At 40.8% G+C, this 20,541-nt stretch overlaps 1 protein-coding gene and 1 non-coding gene across 3 annotated transcripts in view; both read left to right on the forward strand.

Moving 5' to 3' along the window:
- Nucleotides 1-20,541, forward strand: part of LOC126293429 (peptidyl-prolyl cis-trans isomerase G) — a 57,488-nt gene that overhangs the window by 23,231 nt on the left and 13,716 nt on the right. For both annotated transcript variants that reach the window (XM_049986652.1, XM_049986653.1), the window contains 2 exons: nt 4,127-4,222; nt 20,361-20,509. In XM_049986652.1, the coding sequence (XP_049842609.1) occupies nt 4,127-4,222; nt 20,361-20,509 (245 nt within the window). The remainder of the gene's footprint in view (nt 1-4,126; nt 4,223-20,360; nt 20,510-20,541) is intronic.
- Nucleotides 16,176-16,248, forward strand: Trnaa-cgc (transfer RNA alanine (anticodon CGC)). The gene has a single exon. It is a non-coding gene; the product is annotated as a tRNA-Ala (tRNA).

A 20,541-nucleotide genomic window follows, 5' to 3' on the forward strand; every position in this document is an offset into this window, starting at 1 on the left:
GAGCTTTCGCAACCGGCGGCTGCTTCGTCGGGAAAGAGGGAAGGAAAAGGAATGATGAAAGGATGTGGGTTTTAAGGGAGAGGGTAAGGAGTCATTCCAATCCCGAGAGCGGAAAGACTTACCTTAGGGGGAAAAAAGGATAGGTATATACTCGGGGTGCGTGCGTGCGTGCGCGCGCGCGCCTATACCTATCCTTTTTTCCCCCTAAGGTAAGTCTTTCCGCTCCCGGGATTGGAATGACTCCTTACCCTCTCCCTTAAAACCCACATCCTTTCATCATTCCTTTTCCTTCCCTCTTTCCCGACGAAGCAGCCGACGGTTGCGAAAGCTCAAATTCTGTGTGTGTGTGTTTGTGTGTTTTATTCATTGTGCCTATCTACCGGCGCTTTCCCCCTTGGTAAGTCTTGGAATCTTTGTTTATAATATAATTCTAGCTTTATTTAGACAGAGTTGGTGTGGAGTAAAAAATAGCTCCAGCCATTGTTCTGCATATTGCACTACGTGCTGGGTGTACTCAGTCGTATTGGTAAAATGCGATGCAAACCGATAATGCACAAATAACTGAAGCTTGAGAATACTGTTCTGCTGATAAACCTGACGTGATAAAGAGCTATTGAAAGTAATGTTGTCGGACAATTTCTAGGGAATGCTTTCCACTATGAATAAATTCTTCACCAGGAGATTGAATCACAGAAATAGTTCGACAGAATCCACATTATATCAATACTGTTTGTTTGGTCATCGTCCTCAAAAACAGGTGTCATTGTGTCTGGGCTGAGAGTCTGACAGAAGCAATGACTTATTTTCTGCGTGTGTCAGGAAGATGTTTTGAATGAAATGTTGAAGATCATTCTTTCTCATTTTTCCAGTTAAGATTTTTGTAACTAAACAGCCAGTTTTCAATTTTTGGTCCTAAATCATCAAGGTTCCTAAGACAGATATAAAGCTGCAGATAGAGCGATCCACTCGTATGTATCACTGACTAATATGTCATAGCATTTGTTGATTGCACAACTGAGCCATTCCTTTTTTTACTCTAAAATTATTAAGTGTGGTGTTCGTGCATGTCTCTCATGGAACCCAACTGATCGGCATTGTAACCAACAGTTGCAGATGTAGCAGCAATTCATCTTCACACTAGGTGCATTGTCGCTCACGAGCAGCCCTAAAGTTTTCAGTCGTTCTCAAGTTTCATTTTGGCACATATTTTTTAATTTGTGTCACTATTTGTAATTCGTGTCCAGATTTTACGAAACAAAATTCTTTGCACACTGTTCAGTTTCAAGCATTTTGTCCCTTCTTTGTCTAACCAAAAATTAACAGCCTTTTCTTTGTCTCTGAAAGCCATTGAAATATGGGTTTGATTTGGGCTAGGAAGGTATGCCAAAGTCATTCGAATGAATGTCCAAGAAATTACCAAATGACACATATGTAAGTCTTAGATGATATCGACTGGTAACAAAGTTCTTCATATTTTGTTTTCACAATATTGAGGACATTCCACATTAGTGTGAAACTCTGGAACGTAGACAAAGGCAGATGTTATCAACAGCCATTTATTACAAAAATGAAATGAATGTTAATTCATTTTTACAGTGTTTCAGTTGTTAGCTCAAAGAGCTACTAACAGTTGTTGTGGATCTTAAATGAATTACAAATTTGAGAGAGTAGTAACAGTGAAGAATAGTGTCGGAGAAATGTAAACTTGAACTAAATCTTGCATTACAAATGACGATCGGGTTGTGTCATGTTTTCCGTTTACAGATGTACCATCTACAGAGGCTGTGCGCCTGCCTTGCAATGTGTGCGTGATTGTTAAGCCTCCAGCTGACAGATTACGAATTTGACATTGTTTTTACAATATTTGCTGTGTGTCTCATGAACTAATATTTTGACAGTGCATTTCTTTTGCAGTATTCTTCCTGTATAAAAAATTTCAAAGCATGTTTCAACATGTCAGATTGGGCCCTTCCCTTGTGGGTTCTACACGAACTGATAAGACCAAGTGCACTTGGTCACTGCCAAATCATTAAAATGACATCACAATAATCCCTCCAGTACTTCGGTAAGTGTGTCCACCATCACTGATGTTACGGCAGTACAAATCTGGTGCTTCAACTCTTGCAGTTTCTGTGGTAGAGCTGGTGCATAAACATTGGCCTTAGTGAAACCCCACAGGAAGAAGTTACAGGGCAACAGATTTGATGACAATGGAGGTCAGCTGAGCAGTGCTATGTTGCTAGCTGTTTGGTGACCAATCCAGAGACTCGATAGTTTCATTCAGTTATTCGTGCACTTGGCGACTTCATTGAGGAGGTGCTCTCTTGTTAAAAAATGAAGTTGTCCTCTTTTAGCTTCGGAAATGGACAGTTTTGTGACATAGCAAGATACTGCTGACTGTTAACTGGATTTCCCTCAAAGAAATATCTTTGGGTGAATCTCGTACAAGTTAAGTGTGTGAATGGGGGTTGTGAAGGCTCCAAATTCAGACCTTCTGTTTGTTTACTTTCCAACTTAGGTGGAAAGGTGTTTCATCGCTGAACACGATGTGTGGTGCGAAATTACTGTCACTGTCAATAGCATTCTGGATCTCGCCAGAAAATTGTGACAAGTTTGTGTTCGTCGTCTTGACATAGAGGCTGTGACTTGTATGGTTTCATAACTGACCGATGTCTCAAAATGCGCCAAATTGTTATTATACTCAGTTATAACACCAGACTGCCTCAAGGGATTGATTTTATAGGGCTATGTTGGAAGGCGGGTTTGAATTTATGTCAACATTTTCATCTGAAACAGAGGGTGGCTAAGACTCTTTCCTTTACATACACATCCTGTGTCTAAAAATCTGTCAATTCCATCTATTCAGAATATCAGTTTAGTACCTCAGCCTAAAACATCTTTGTCATGTAATCACAGAATTACACTTAGCAGACTTGAGAACACAAAAGTATTTCTGCTGCGGAGTAGCCGTTTTGCAACATCGTGATAATAAGTGAGCAAACAGAAGCAAACTGACATCTAGTGGCAATGTATATAATCTAGGCACTGTGTCTTTCTGGCATTCCTTAGCTCGCTCGATTCCTGTGTCTCAGCTAACTTGTACCAGATACTTGCAGTGTTTTGTTAACTGATACTACATACTATTGTTCATATGTTGGGTTTACTTGGCAGTTCTTGCAACTGTAGCTGTGCTTGGAGTCTCTTGTTAGAGTGACTCTTCAAAAAAAGGGGTATAAGAAACGGATATTAAATGTGTGTATCAGTAAAGCGAGCAGGTACATTTGATTTGGCAGTATTGGCCTTTATAATAGTATTTCTGTGAGCTCACATACAAGAACTTGTTTGGTATGTAACAGTTTTTTCTACATAAGTAGTCACTTGCTCTAAAGTTCAGGGATTTTAGCACCAAACTGAACCAATAATTTTACATTCCTATAGGAAGGGTGTGTGAATATATGGTAAAGTGAAGTGTTTCTTGTTTCTTACAGTGTACTTTCACCAGTGCGTAAGTTCCTAAAGCTTCTGGTGTTTGTTTTATTTATTTATTTGGAACTAGCATTAAATGGAAGGTAATTATTTTTAATAAAAGGTTTTCATTAAAAGTTTTATTTCTGAAAGCACAAAAAAGTGTATAATTTTTTATTTTAATAAAAGGATTTTAGTAAAGTTATATTCCTGTAAGCATGAACATTTGTATAATTTTTATTTATTAGCATTTCAAACAGCAATTACCTTTAGTTTCCACACCAACCACCACACAAGTTGATCAGCAAATGAGTTTGCGACTGCCTTTTACATAAAGCGTATGGAAGTTACTTTTAACAATGTTTTTATCTACTGTATTTGGTGTTAGCCAGGTATTTGCCTGCATGATAAAATGGGGCCTGTAAATTCTGTAATCTAAACTACATATGTATAGAGGACTCTGCACACCATTATGATGTACTTAAGCTTATACAACTACAGTCTGTTACGATTTGTATGTATCTCTTGTTGTAATGTATTCTTATGTTTTTAGCACTGACAATAGCCACACTGTGGTCGAATTGTAGATCTGCGACAGACAGGTTACTAGTGACTGACTGCCATACTTTTTCTCGACTTTAAATATTTCTGTTCTTTTCAGCGTTACAGGACACCATCTAGAAGCAGATCAAGGAGTGTGACTCCTCCACACTGGAAACAAGCCCAGAACAGAATTATTAAGTACAGTGAGTACGAGGTGAGTACATGTTGACATAAAAGGTCAGCCATTTCTATCTGCAGTTGTAACAAAACATTCAGATTTCTTACAAATTTTGTGCTACTGATAGTACAATATTTGTTAAAAGTCGTAGGATTAATTGTGCTGATAAAAGGAATCTCCTCTGGAAATGTTTTCTCGGTGTTTATTTCCCTAATGTGGATATCAGGACTAGGTTGTAAAAAGAGTCCAGCAGTTGATCTGTAACTTACTTATCTTATTACATTGAGGTGTGATATGTCATTCGTAGAACAAGATTTTCCACACCCTCAATATCTAATGGCCAAAGGAAGCTGTTTGTGGGATAATGTAGTCAGTTAGTAGGAAACACCCCACTTTCAGGAGGTTTTTTGACGATTTGTGCACTTCCGAATTGTACTGATCCTGTGCTGTCAGCGATGTGAACGGTGTACTGGCACTTCAGCCTGACGGTTGTTCACATTTAACCTGTTGGGCGGTGAAGCAAAGCTGTGGAACACATGTGACTTTTGTGACAAAAAAGACATCACACGGTGTCTATGTTCTGTTTTTATCGTTCTGTGTCTCGTTTGAGATGGTCACATGACAGCATCCAGCTGGAATGTAAAGCATCTGTAGTTGATTCATTAAGAGAGCATAATAGGAAATAAATCAGAGTTCAACTTCTCTGAGTGTGTTATTCTTGTGAAATAACACACTTAGAGAAGCTGAATTCAATGTATTTTCTATAAAGTGAAAGTCTAACTTCTCTTAATGAATCAGCTACACATGCATTACATTCCAGGAAGATGCTGTCATGCATCGGTCTCACACGAGAGTCAGAACAGAGTATCAATGCCGTGATGATTTCTTTGGCTCGATACCTTTTCCTCACAACCCCACAGAGCGAATGGCACCAACCAGCAGATAGAAGCACCTGTCGGCAGCTCGCATCGCTGATTGCAGAGGATTGGTACAATTCCCATCTGCACAAACCGTCAAAAAACCTCCCGATAGTGGGGTGCTTCCTACTAACTGACTACATTATCCCACAAACAGCTTCTGTCGACCAATGGATATAAAGACTGTGGAACATCTGTGAATGACATGTTACACCTCATATTCCCCCACTGAGGTGAAAGACTTCATGCTCATAAAATTATTTCTAAAAGTTCCACACAATTGCAATGAATATAAATTTTCAAACACTTGTGTAATTTTACAACACTACAAAATATTAAAGTTGTTTGCAGTTCGTTTCCCTCTAGGACTTTGCATAATGTTCCACTCAACTCGTCTCATTTTCAGCAGTTACTTCCCATCATTACTTTACCCAACACCAAGTAACATACAGATCCGGTCCCTCTGGGTCTCTCATACAGTTTCCTTTTTCATTACAGTCTTTATCACAGTATAATTTCACCTCTGCTCTTACTCGAGCTACATGATCTCTAATTTCCTTAGGTATGGGCATTCCAACATGCACAAACATTTCAGTAAGTTTCTTGATATATTGCACCAGACTATCTATCGTGCTTTCTTTTCTGTATACAGCTGACACCAGTGTACTGTCATGTTCTCCAGGTCTTGGCAGAGATATTTGTATTATGTTTATTAACTATTTTAAATTACTTCTCTTAATTCATTCATTTACTTGAAGAGAGATTCTTGGATTGAAATAAGCAATCTATTTAATTATTCTTAAGCTCAGATACGTGCTTCCCTAAACCATAGTAGAAATGTGCTGATATTTATGAAGTTTAAGCAGCCTAGCCCATACCACACTATACTAGCCTGGAGAATGCACCCATAACATCAGCATCTTTCTTGTGCACGTTTACACCTCATTCTAGGGGCAGATACTTCTCAATTATCTTTCGATTTGAGATGTCAGTGTCCCTTTATAACTCCCTCATAAAAGCAGTACAGGTCCATTCTTTTTCAGATATACCCGACTGAAGGCGTAAGTCATTCTTTTCGTAGGTCCACTTACCCTTTATCTTCCTAACGTATTGCCTTCGGGGGTACCACGTCATCACTTTTCAATTCCTGTACAAAGTATCCTACCATATCCTCTCCTGAGATGACGACCTTACTCCTTGACCCCAGTGATCATTACCTTGTATACATTCTCGCCTTTCTCAAGCCTTGTCTTACATAAATACTTCACAGTAGAGGTAAAATATCATTGTTGTATGTTTCTCCTCACGCCATACCTTCTGCCAGTAACTCTATTCCAACTGTTTATTTTGGTCTGTGGTCAACGTATTTGAACTTCTTTTTCACCCTTCCCCTATTTTGAATCTAACGTGTTACAGGTACTTACCGGAATTGATACTAAGGGGTACATGTCTGCAGTTCTTCTGTGTTCCCACTGTTACCATAATTGATGTGCAATGTGTGCACGTTCTTTCCTCACTTTTCCCGTTGATATGCTGTACGAACCCTTTCTCCAACAACGTGATGCGACTAACGTATGACACATTATTATCAGTCATAAAATTTTGTCATGTTAGCTGATATACCTTTTCAATATACATGAGTTATTGCACGTTAATAAAAAAACATTCATACAAAATATGTAACACACAGATTCGAAATGACTCACAAGTTTTAACTAGTATGAATGTTATCCATATGTATATGAAGTATCATTTTATGTGTGAGTGATTATGTGTACTCTTGTGTACAACATACACACTGGTCTGACTTCAGTGATTCATATGAGGGTTGGCACATTAATAGTGGCTACTATTTATTTACAGCTCGTACAAAATAGATAAGTGCTTCAAAGTTTTACTGACCTTCAAAGTAGTCACCAGCATTGTGTATAACCCGTTGCCAGCGATGTGGAAGTTGTTGGATACTCTTAGCAGTGGCAGTTGTGTTGTCAGTTCGAGCGGCACCGTCTATTGCTCGACGAATTTGTAGCAGTTCTGAAGCGAATGCTGTGAAGACTTTCCTTCAGTTTAGAAATTGAGCTGAACTTATGAGGGCTTAAGTCAGGGGAGTGCAGTAGGTGGTATAGCACTTAGCAGCCCCATCGATCAAACAAATCAGTAACATCTTGCACTGTATGTACTTGAGCCTTGTCCTGCAAAATGGTGGTCAGGTCCTGCAGAAAGTGTCATCACTTCTGTCTCTATGTTGTTCATTTTTGGAACACAACCTATGACCAGGATGACTCTCAGCCTTCAAGGTCCGGGCAATCGCTTAGGGTGGGCTTATTGGTAGTTGGGAGCTCCTATGTTAGACGCGTAATGGGGCCCCTTAGGGATATGGTGGCTAAGGAGGGGAAGAAATCCAGTGTGCGCTCTGTGTGCATTCCGTGTGGAGTCATTCCTGATGTGGAAAGGGCCCTTCCAGATGCCATGAAGAGCACAGGGTGCAGCCAGCTGCAGGTGGTGGCACATGTCGGCACTAATGACGTGTGTCGCTTTGGATCTGAGGAAATTCTCTCTGGATTCCAGCGGCTATCTGATTTGGTGAAGGCTGCCGGTCTTGCTTACGAGATGAAGGCAGAGCTCAACATCTGCAGCATCGTTGACGGAACCGACTGCGGACCTTTGGTGCAGAGCCGGATGGAGGGTCTGAATCAGAGGCTCAGACGGTTTTGTGACCGTGTTGGCTGCAGATTCCTTGACTTGCGCCATAGGGTGGTGGGGTTTCAGGCTCCGCTGAATAGGTCAGGAGTTCACTACACTCTGCTGGCGGCTACATGGGTAGCGGAGGCTGTGTGGCGTGGACTGGGCGGTTTTTTTAGGTTAGAAGGCCGCAGGAAAGTATGGGGTGGGCTGCAATCTCAAAGGGTGCATGGCAAATACAGGACGTGTGTGGATCAAGGAACAGTCGGAATTGTAGTTGTAAATTGTTGTAGTTGTGCTGGGAAAGTCCCTGAGCTTCAAGTGCTAATAGAAAGCACAGAAGCTGTAATCGTTATAGGTACAGAAAGCTGGCTAAAGCCTGAAATAAGTTCTGCAGAAATTTTTACGAAGTCTCAGACGGTGTTCAAGAAAGATGGATTAGGCAGAATTGGTGGTGGAGTATTTGTGTCTGTCAGTAGTGGTTTATCTTGTAGTGAAGTCGAAGTAGATAATCCGAGCGAATTGGTATGGGTGGAGGTTATACTTAACAGCCAAATTAAGTTAATAATTGGCTCCTTCTACCGACCCCCAGACTCCGATGATACGGTTGCTGAACAGTTCAGAGAAAATTTGAGTCTCGTAATAAATAAATACCCCACTCATACGGTTATAGTTGGTGGGGACTTCAACCTTCCCTCGATATGTTGGCAAAAATACTTGTTCAAAATCGGTGGTAGGCAGAAAACATCTTCGGAAATTGTCCTAAATGCTTATCCGAAAATTATTTCGAGCAGTTAGTCCACAAACCCACGCGAATTGCAAATGGTTGCGAAAACACACTTGACCTCTTAGCCACAAACAATCCAGAGCTAATAGAGAGCATCATGACTGATACAGGGATTAGTGATAACAAGGTCATTGTATCTAGGCTCAATACTGTTTCTTCCAAATCTACCAGAAACAAACACAAAATAATTTTATTTAAAAAAGTGGTTAAGTGTCACTAAAAGCTTTCCTAAGAGAGAATCTCAATTCCTTCCGAACTGACTATGCAAATGTAGACGAGATGTGGCTCAAATTCAAAGATATAGTAGGAACAGCAATTGACAGATTCATACCTCATAAATTGGTAAGAGATGGAACTGATCCCCCATGGTACACAAAACAGGTCCGAATGCTGTTGCAGAGGCAATGGAAAAAGCATGCGAAGTTAAGAACAACGTGAAATCCCGAAGATTGGCTAAAATTTACAGACGCGCGAAATTTGGCACAGACTTCAATGCGAGATGCCTTTAATAGGTTCCACAATGAAACATTGTCTCGAAATTTGGTAGAAAATCTGAAGAAATTCTGGTCGTACTTAAAGTACACAAGCGGCAAGACGCAGTCAATACCTTCGCTGTGCAGTGCCGATGGTACTGTTACCGACCACTGTGCCGCTAAAGAGGAGTTATTGAACGCAGTTTTCCGAAATTCCTTCACCATGGAAGACGAATGGAATATTCCAGAATTTGAAACACGAACAGCTGCTAGCATGAGTTTCTTAGAAGTAGATACCTTAGGGGTTGCGAAGCAATTCAAATCGCTTGATACAGGCAAATCTTCCGGTCCAGATTGTACACCGATTAGGTTCGTTTCAGATTACGCTGATACAATAGCTCCCTACTTAGCAATCATATACAATCGCTCGCTCACCGATAGATCTGTACCTACAGGTTGGAAAATTGCGCAGGTTGCACCAGTGTTTAAGAAGGGTAGTAGGAGTAATCCATCGAACTACAGACCTATATCATTGACGTCTGTTTGCAGTAGGGTTTTGGAGCATATACTGTATTCAGACATGATGAATCACCTCGAAGGGAACGATCTATTGATACATAATCAGCATGGTTTCAGAAAACATCGTTCTTGTGCAAAGAAGCTAGCTCTTTATTCGCATGAAGTAATGGCAGCTATCAACAGGGGATCACAAGTTGATTCCATATTTCTAGATTTCCTGAAAGCTTTTGACACCGTTCCTCACAAGCGACTTTTAATCAAGCTGCGGGCCTATGGGGTACCATCTCAGTTGTGTGACTGGATTCGTGATTTCCTGTCAGGAAGGTCGCAGTTCGTAGTAATAGACGGCAAATCATCGAGGAAAACTGAAGTGATATCAGGTGTTCCCCAGGGAAGTGTCCTGGGACCTCTGCTGTTCGTGATCTATATAAATGACCTGGGTGACAATCTGAGCAGTTCTATTAGGTTGTTCGCAGATGATGCTGTAATTTATCATCTAGTAAGGTCATCCGAAGACCAGTATCAGTTGCAAAGTGATTTAGAAAATATTGCTGTATGGTGTGGCAGGTGGCAGTTGATGCTAAATAACGAAAAGTGTGAGTTGATCCACATGAGTTCAAAAAAAAAAAATCTGTTGGAATTCGATTACTCGATAAATAGTACAATTCTCAAGGCTGTCAATTCAACTAAGTACCTGGGTGTTAAAATTATGAAAAACTTCAGTTGGAAAGACCACATAGATAATATTGTGGGGAAGATGAGCCAAAGGTTGGGTTTCATTGGCAGGACACTTAAAATATGCAACAAGTCCACTAAACAGACAGCTTACACTACACTCGTTCGTCCTCTGTTAGAATGTTGCTGCGCGGTGTGGGATCCTTACCAGGTGGGATTGACGGAGGACATCGAAAGGGTGCAAAAAAAGGCGGCTCGTTTTGTATTATCACGTAATAGGGTAGAGAGTGTGGCAGATATGATACACGAGTTGGGATGGAAGTCATTAAAGCAAAGACTTTTTTCGTTGCGGCGAGATCTATGTACGAAATTTCAGTCACCAACTTATTCTTTCGAATGCAAAAATATTTTGTTGAGCCCAACCTACATAGGTAGGAATGATTATCAAAATAAAATAAGAGAAATCAGAGCTCGAACAGAAAGGTTTGGGTGTTTGTTTTTCCCGCGCGCTGTTCGGGAGTGGAATGGTAGAGAGATAGTATGATTGTGGTTTGATGAATCCTAAATGTGAAATGCAGAGTAGTCATGTAGATGTAGATGTTGATGTAGATGTAGATGCTGCATATATACAGTTTGGCACTTACAGTACAGTAATATGTCTGTGCCAGGCTTTAACTTCCTACCCAGATAACAAGTGAGGTGTCATATTGATTAAGGCACTGGAGTAAGAATGCAGCCAGCCTAAATGTCTTAGTACTAGTTTGGGAACTGTTACTTTGCTCAGGTTCCCTGCTCATCCTTGAGCAGTCCAATCTATGACCACGTAGTGATCAGCAGAATGGACCTTTCTTCCTTATTGCATTGACGTGAAGATAACATGAGGACACTATTCGTACAGACTGCGATGCTCTTGTCATTAAAATTACATGTGGTTAGCCATTTCAGTAGCTGATCACCAATTTCAAATTTCATGCACTTCTACATGAATACATATTCCTCACAGCCCTTCCATCATCTTTCTTACCCTTACAAATCCATTGTATAGCTTAGTTGGATGCTCAAAGAATTTCATTACCTTACTTCAGCAGTGGTACTGTTGATCCTTACCTTATTCCACATTAGGCCATTAAAATGTTCTAATGTGACATACACATTACACTGCAGGAATAAATGAAGTGAGATTGTCAGAGAAAGAATGTTTAAAAACTTGATGATGTTGGGAAAATATTCTACACATGTACCGGATGATTCTTTGGAAATCCACAAAAGAATGAGGTGGTAGTAACTGCTGTACTTTCTAAAGTATAGCAATTGACAGTGTTCAATAGCAGTCCACAAACTTAGTAACCAAAAGTTATCATCTTCTGCTGAGAGGGTGGCGAATCCAGATCATTTTCCTTGCTTTACTCACTTTCTTCACTTGTTAAGCTATCAACATTTGCTTTGCTTTCTCCTTTGAACTCTGGAGTGGTCGTGACTGGCGGAGCAGTTAACTGTTGTATAGGAGGACATGAAGTTTTTTAATAGGATAACAGCATATGCCATTGTATTTTGAAAAGAGTTGTTGTTGTTGTTGTTGTTGTTTTCAGTCCAAAAGCTGGTTTCATACAGCTCTCCATGCTCCTCAACGTGTGCAAACCTCTGTCTCCAAATACCCACTGCAACCTACATCCTTCTGAATCTGCTTAGTGTATTCATCTCTTGGTCTCCCTCTATGATTATTATCCCCCACGCTTCCCTCCAGTACTAAACTGGTGATCCCTTGATGCCTCAGAATGTGTCCTACCCACCGATCTCTTCTTCTAGTCAAGTTGTGCCACAAATTCCTCTTCTTCCCAATTTTATTGAGTACCTCCTTATTAGTTACGTGTTCTTCTATAGTACCACAAGCTTGTATTTTCTTCTTGTCTAAACTGTTTATCGTCCGCATTTCGCTTCAATACATGGCTACACTCCAAATAATTACTTTTAGAAAGGACTTCTGATGTTTACATCTATGCTGGGTGTTAACAAATTTCTGTTCTTCAGAAACACTTTCCTTGCCATTACCAGCCTAAATTTTCTATCCTACCCACTTCAACCATATCCAGTTATTTTGCTTCCCAAATAATAAAACTCATACTACGGACCGAGTGAGGTGGCGCAGTGGTTAGACACTGGACTCTCATTCGGGAGGATGACGGTTCAATCCCGCTTCCGGCCATCCTGATTTAGGTTTTCCATGATTTCACTAAATCGCTCCAGGCAAATGCCGGGATGGTTCCTTTGAAAGTGCACGGCCAACTTCCTTCCCCATCCTTCCCCAATCTGATGAGACCGATGACCTCGCTGTCTGGTCTCCTTCCCCAAACAACCCAACCCAACCTACTATACTACTTCAGTGTTTCATTTCCTAATCTAATTCCTTCAGCATCACCTGATTAAATTCGGCTACATTCCATTACCATCATTTTGCTTTTGTTGAGGTTCATTTTTTATCTTTCTTTAGACACTGTCCATTCCATTCAGCAGCTCTTCCAAGTCCTTTGCTGTTGCTGTCAGAACTACAATGTCATCGGCTAGCTTCCCCCTGGATTTCAATTCCTACTCAATTTTTGTTTTCCCTTTATTGCTTGCTCAATATACAGATGCAATAACATTGGGGATAGTCTACAACCCTGTCTCACTCCCTTCCCAACCACTGCTTCCCGTTCATGCTCATTGACTTATAACTGCCATCTGGTTTCTGTACAAATTGTAAATAGCCTTTCGCTCCCTGTGTTTTACCCCCTGCCACCTTTAGATTTTGAAGGACAGTATCCCGATCAACATTGTCAAGTTTTCTCTAAGTCTATAAATGCTATACATGTAGGTTTGCCTTTCCTTAACTTATCTTTTGATGAGAAATCGTAGGGTCGGTATTGCCTCGCATGTTCCTACATTTCTACAGAGTCCAAACTATTCTTCCCTGAGGTGGCTTCTACCAGTTTTTCCATTCTTCTGTGATGGATTTGTGTTAGTATTTTGCTACTGTGACTTATTAAATTGATAGTTTGATAAATTTCAGCACCTGCTTTCTATGGAATTGGAATTGTTTTATTCTTCTTGAAGTCTGAGGGTATTTTGCCAGTCTCACACATCTTGTTCACCAGATGGAAGAGTTTTTTCAGGGCTGGCTCTCCTAAGGCTATCAATAACTGTTGACAGAATGTTGTCTACTTCTGGCGCCTTGTTTGGAATTAGGTCATTCGGTGCTTCACAAAGTGTCATATCTCCCTTATCATCCTCATCTAAGTCTTCTTCCATTTCCATAATATTGCCCTTCTATAGACCCACTGGAGATACTGACAGGTTTCAGATAGATTATATAATGGTAAGACAGAGATTTAGGAACCAGGTTTTAAATTGTAAGACATTTCCGGTGGCAGATGTGGACTCTGACCACAATCTATTGGTTATGACCTGTATATTAAAACTGAAGAAACTGCAAAAATGTGGGAGTTTAAGGAGATGGGACCTGGATAAACTGAAAGAACCAGAGGTTGTACAGAGTTTCAGGGAGAGCATAAGGGAATAATTGAGAGGAATGGGGGAAAGAAATACAGTAGAAGAATAATGGATAGCTTTGAGGGATGAAATAGTGAAGGCAGCAGAGAGGATCAAGTAGGTAAAAAGATGAGGGATAGTAGAAATCCTTGGGTAACAGAAGAAATATTGAATTTAATTGATGAAAGGAGAAAATATAAAAATGCAGTAAATGAAGCAGGCAAAAAGGAATACAAACGTCTCAAAAATGAGATCGACAGGAAGTGCAAAATGGCTAAGCAGGGATGGCTAGAGGACAAATGTAAGGATGTAGAGGCTTATTTCACTAGGGGTAAGATAGATACTGCCTACAGGAAAATTAAAGAGACCTTTGGAGAAAAGAGAACCACTTGTATGAATATCAAGAGCTCAGATGGAAACCCAGTTCTAAGCAAAGAGGGGAAAGCAGAAAGGTGGAAGGAGTATATAGAGGGTCTATACAAGGGCGATGTACTTGAGGACAATATTATGGAAATGGAAGAGGATGTAGATGAAGATGAAATGGGAGATACGAAACCGCGTGAAGAGTTTGACAGAACACTGAAAGACCTGAGTCGAAACAAGGCCCCGGGCGTAGACAACATTCCATTGGAACTACTGACAGCCTTGGGAGAGCCAGTCCTGACAAAACTCTACCATCTGGTGAGCAAGATGTATGAGACAGGCGAAATTCCCTCAGACTTCAAGAAGAATATAATAATTCCAATCCCAAAGAAAACAGGTGTTGACAGATGTGAAAATTACCGAACTATCAGTTTAATAAGTCACAGCTGCAAAATACTAACGCGAATTCTTTACAGACGAATGGAAAAACTGGTAGAAGCTGACCTCGGGGAAGATCAGTTTGGATTCCGTAGAAATATTGGAACACGTGAGGCAATACTGACCTTACGACTATCTTTGAAGAATGATTAAGGAAAGGCAAACTTACATTTCTAGCATTTGTAGACTTAGAGAAAGCTTTTGACAATGTTGACTGGAATACTCTCTTTCAAATTCTGAAGGTGGCAGGGGTAAAATACAGAGAACGAAAGGCTATTTACAATTTGTACAGAAACCAGATGGCAGTTACAAGAGTCGAGAGGCATGAAAAGGAAGGAGTGGTTGGAAAGGGAATGAGACAGGGTTGTAGCCTCTCCTCGATGTTATTCAATCTGTATATTGAGCAAGCAGTAAAGGAAACAAAAGAAAAATTCAGAGTAGGTATTAAAATTTATGGAGAAGTAATAAAAACTTGGAGGTTCGCCGATGACATTTTAATTCTGTCAGAGACAGCAAAGGACTTGGAAGAGCAGTTGAACGGAATGGACAGTGTATAAGATGAACATCAACAAAAGCAAAACGAGGATAACTGAGTGTAGTCGAATTAAGTCGAGTTATGCTGAGGGAATTAGATTAGGAAATGAGACACTTAGTCGTAAAGGAGTTTTGCTATTTGGGGAGCAAAATAACTGATGATGGTCGAAGTAGAGAGGATATAAAATGTAGACTGGCAATGGCAAGGAAAGCGTTTCTGAAGAAGAGAAATTTGTTAACATCGAGTATAGATTTAAGTGTGAGGAAGTCGTTTCTGAAAGTATTTGTATGGAGTGTAGCCATGTATGGAAGTGAAACATGGACGATAAATAGTTTGGACAAGAAGAGAATAGAAGCTTTCGAAATGTGGTGCTACAGAAGAATGCTGAAGATTAGATGGGTGGATCCCATAACTAATGAGGAAGTATTGAATAGGATGGGGGAGAAGAAAAGTTTGTGGCACAACTTGACCAGAAGAAGGGATCGGTTGGTAGGACATGTTCTGAGGCATTAAGGGATCACCAATTTTGCATTGGAGAGCATCGTGGAGGGTAAAAATCGTAGAGGGAGACCAAGAGATGATTACACCAAGCAGATTCAGAAGGATGTAGGTTGCAGTAGGTACTGGGAGATGAAGAAGCTTGCACAGGATAGAGTAGCATGGAGATCTGCATCAAACCAGTCTCAGGACTGAAGACAACCCACTATATACTCCTTCCACCTTTCTACTTTCCCTTCTTTGTTTAGGATTGGTTTTCTATCTAAGGTCGTAGTATTCACATACCTGCTTCTCTTTTTTTACAAAGGTCGGTCTCTCTCTCTCTCTCTCTCTCTCTCTCTCTCTCTCTCTCTCTTATTATTATTATTTGTGTTGACAGCCTCTAGTGATATATGCTGCTACATCCTGACATTTTTCCTCTAGCCATTCTTGCTTAGCCATTTTACACTTTTCATTGATCTCATTTTTTAGATGTTTGCATTCTCTTTTGGCTGCTTCATTTATTGCATTTTTGTATTTCCTCCTCTCATTGATTAAATTCAATATCCCATGTGTTGTCCAAGTATTTCTACTGCCGAGCGAGGTGGCGCAGTGGTTAGCACACTGGACTCGCATTCGGGAGGACGACGGTTCAATCCCGTCTCCTGCTATCCTGATTTAGGTTTTCCGTGATTTCCCTAAATCGCTTCAGGCAAATGCCGGGATGGTTCCTTTGAAAGGCACGGCCGATTTCCTTCCCCATCCTTCCCTCACCTGAGCTTCCGCTCCGTCTCTAATGACCTCGTTGTCGACGGGACGTTAAACACTAATCTCCTCCTCCTCCTATTTCTACTAGTTTCGTCTTTTTACATACTTGATCCTCTGCTGCCTTCACCGTTTTATCTCTCCGAGCTACCCATTCTTCTTCTACTGTATTCCTTTCCCCTCTCCTTGTCAGTAGTGCCCTGATGTTCCCTGTGAAAGTCTCTGCAACCTCTGGTTCTTACAGATTATCCAGGTCCCATCTTAAATTCCTGCCTTTTTGCAGTTTCTTCAGTTTTAATATGCAGTTCATAACCAATAAATTGTTGGCCAGTCCACATCTGCCCCTAGAAATGTTTTAAAATTTAAAACAGTTCTAAAATGTGTCTTACCATTTTATAATCAGTATGAAACCTTCTGGTGTCTCCAGGTGTCTTACACACATACAACCTCCTTTCATGATCCTTAAACCAAGTGTTAGCAATGATTAAGTTATGCTCTGTGCAGAATTCTACCAGGTGGCTTCCTCTTTCACTCCTTACCCCCAGTCCATATTCATCTGCCATTTTTCCTGTTCCTCATTTTCCTTCTATCGAATTCCAGTCCCCCATGACTATTAAATTTTTGTCTCTTAGCTATCTGAATAATTTCTTTGATCTCATCACACATTTCCTCAATCTCGTCCTCATTTGTAGAGCTAGTTGGCATATAAACTTGTACTATTGTGGTGGGTGTGGGTTTCATGTCTACCTTGGGTACTACGGTGTATTCATTGTGCTGCTCGTAGAAGCTTATCTGCACTCCTATTTTTTTTAAATGCATTATTCAACCTAATTGTGCATTACCCCTTCTTGTTTTGTATTAAAACTCTATTCACCTGACCTGAAGCCCTGTTCATCCTGCCATTGAACTTCAGTAGTTCCCACTACATCTAACTTTAGTCAATCCATTTCCCTTTTTAAATTTTCTAACCTACCTGCCCAATTAAGGGATTGGACATTCCACACTCCGATCCGTAGAATGTCACTTTTATTTCTCTCTATAATGACATCCTCCTGAGTAGTCCCCACTCAGAGATCCAAATGGGGGACTATTAGGAATATTTTACCCAAGAGGATGTCATCATCATTAAATCATACAGTAGAGCTGCATGCCCTCGGAAATAATGTGACAGTAGTTTCCCCTTGCTTTCAGCCGTTTGCAGTACTAGCACAGCAAGGCCGTTTTCGTTGACGTTACAAGACCAGATCAGTCAACCATCCAGACTGTTTCCCGTGCAACTGCTGAAAAGGCTACTGCCCCTCTTCAGGAACTGCACGTTTGTCTGGCCTCTCAACAGATACCCTTCCATTGTGGTTGTACGGTCATCTGTATCGCAGAGGCATGCAAGGCTTTCCACCAATGGCAAGGTCCATGGTTCATGGGGTGGGGGGACATGTTATACTTCTATTAATACACAATCATGTTCGAGGGGAGGGGGGGGGGGGAGATTATCTTGAATAAATAGGGGTAAGGACTTTTAATATTTACAGGACATGTACATTAGTATGTTCTGCGGAAATGATTGGCATTTGAACCATGTCGACCCTTGGGTTGAAAGTGAACATAGATTCTGTGGCACAAAAACACCTACTAGTAAAATATGCCTGTGGTTCTCGTTGTCACTATAAACCTAAGGTAATGGATCAGTTTGACTTCAGCAGGCATACAGGATGCCTCAAAAATGTATGCGTGAAGCGTACCATCAAATCATTGAGTTTGAAAGAGGGCACATTATTGGTGCGAGGACATATGACAGATCCTTATGGAAACTTGCTGCTCGTGTGGGATAAAGTGCAACAAGTGTGCAGAACATTTCAGGGAAGGCCATAGAACACTACGACATGGGTCAGTTCGCACCACCTAGACCGACTACCGAGAAGATCAACACCTCATCCAAATGGCATCGCAGGACGTATCCGCATCTTACTCAGTTCTGTCACTTGTGGAACAATGCAACACATTGTACACTATCAGGGGTGACAGTCCATTGCCGTTTATTACAGCATGGGTCACTGGCACATTGTCCGCTTCTCCGCCTACCTTTGACATATGTGCTGAAACATGCTAGACAGCAATGGAGTGCTGAACGATGTCACTGGGGAGTGGAATGGCATCAAATAGTATTTCTGGACGAATCCATATTTTATTTGTTTGAAAATGATGGCCACATTTTGGTTCACTGCTGACGGGGAGTGACGTCACAGTGAGTGCATTCACACAAGACATACAGTGGCAACTCTATGTCTTATGGTGTGGGGTGCTATAGGGTACAGCTACAAACCATGGTTGGTGCATGACCGGGACACTGACCAGTGTGATTTATGCAAATGAAATCGTGCGACCCGTAGCCGTATTCTTTCTGTACAACAGCCCAGATGCCATTTTCCAGCCAGACAATGCATGGACACGTGCACAAACATGTGCTTTCTTGGTGGTGTCACAGGATGTCAGCCTTTTGCCCTGACCAGTCATGTCACCAATTGAAAATGTGTGGAATATAGTGAAACAACAGGTGCAATGCTGTGCCCAATGCCAACCACGACAGATGATCTTTGGAACCAGGTGAATGCAGCATGGGCAGCTGTACCACAGGATGCCATTCACACCTTAAACACAAGTTATCAGGGCTCTTGGTGGACCCTGTGCCTACTAGGTAACAGGACACATGCTGAACCGAAGTGACTGAAATGCTATTTCTGCAGAACATACTAATGTACATGTCCTGCGGAAATGAACATCATATCTCTAGTCATTCAAGGTGTTCTGCTGAACATGAGTGTATTTCAGAAGTGACAAATTTAAGGATTGCCCACATAAGTAAAATTTTTGTAAATGTTTAAACATTTGGAAGTGTTCAGTTGTTTCTATTAAGCTTCACAAATACCATAAAGAAATGAGTACATAATTTAATTTTATTTGTAGTTGTTAATATTGAAGCTGTGACTGAGTCACATTCATATAAAGGAGGGAAAAACTTCTGCCTTAAGATGATCTGCATTCCACACTTTAAAAAGTGCAATGTATTTTTTGAATCCTGAAGGCCACATTTAGATGCTTATCATGACTACTGTTATTATTTGCACCTAGCAGTTCTAGTCAGTCAGTCGTATTATTAATTGTATGGCCTCAAAGTGAGGGTAATTGACACAGTAAACTGAAGATGGTGCATATTTTGTAGATTTTTTACATGAGTCAACAATTTAAGTAGCTGTGTGTGAGACAAAATTATAAAATGGCTGAAAGTGGAACCAGGGCAGTGGGAATGTCTACGCATCAATAATGGTGCATCAGTGTTGAACATTTAAGGTGGGCCTGCAGGTCTCGAAATAGACCTCGGTTTTTAATAACAACCACAATTTGTGACTTAGGTTGAAAGTTTTTCTTTGATATTTATTGAATAACTCTTTTGGATTTAAAAGTGTGTCTTCAAACGATAAGAGCTTCTCAGTTAAAATGGGAGGCAGTGTCAGTTAAGTTACACATTTGCTGACGTTATATTTCACTGCTCATCCTCTGAACTCCTTTCCTCAGAGGTGTTCCCTATTTTCTGAAACTGTCATTTACAGGAGGCTTAAAACTTCACAGACCATCTCTGGCGACAGCCTGTGTTCGACTCATCAACTTTATTGTAAATGTACCATTACAGTGGAGCTCGACATGATCCCAGCCCCACTCTTTAAATTCTGTCCTACAGACATCAAAATTGGTGTAGTGAATGGCTGTTCAAATTCCCAATTTCCCTAAGTTGGTTAAAGTTCCTTTTAGAAGGCACAGTCGATTTCCTTCTCCAAATCAATCTCGGACACTGTCGTGGTGCCAAACAGTAATCTTCCTTCCTTCCTTTTTTTTATATCTGAATTTTTCCATAGATTATCAATACTCCATTTACAGGGGAATCATAATCTCCACAATTATTTTTGACTGATGTCAATAGCACTTACAAATAAATGTGATATATATTCAGTTTCCCTGTTTTCAGAAAATGGAGCAAGAACGTAAGAAGCGTGAGGAGGAGATCAAGCGACGTGAGGAAGAGAGGCGTAAGAGGCATATGGAGCGAGAGCAGAAAATGATGGAGGAGGAAGAGGAAGCAGGGGCTAGGAAGGTCCCATCGGCAGCAGCCTTCAGGTGCTCACAGAGAACAGTCTGCAATGTTTAGC

Source organism: Schistocerca gregaria, chromosome 10 (genome assembly GCF_023897955.1).
Source record: "Schistocerca gregaria isolate iqSchGreg1 chromosome 10, iqSchGreg1.2, whole genome shotgun sequence".
NCBI lineage: Eukaryota > Metazoa > Arthropoda > Insecta > Orthoptera > Acrididae > Schistocerca > Schistocerca gregaria.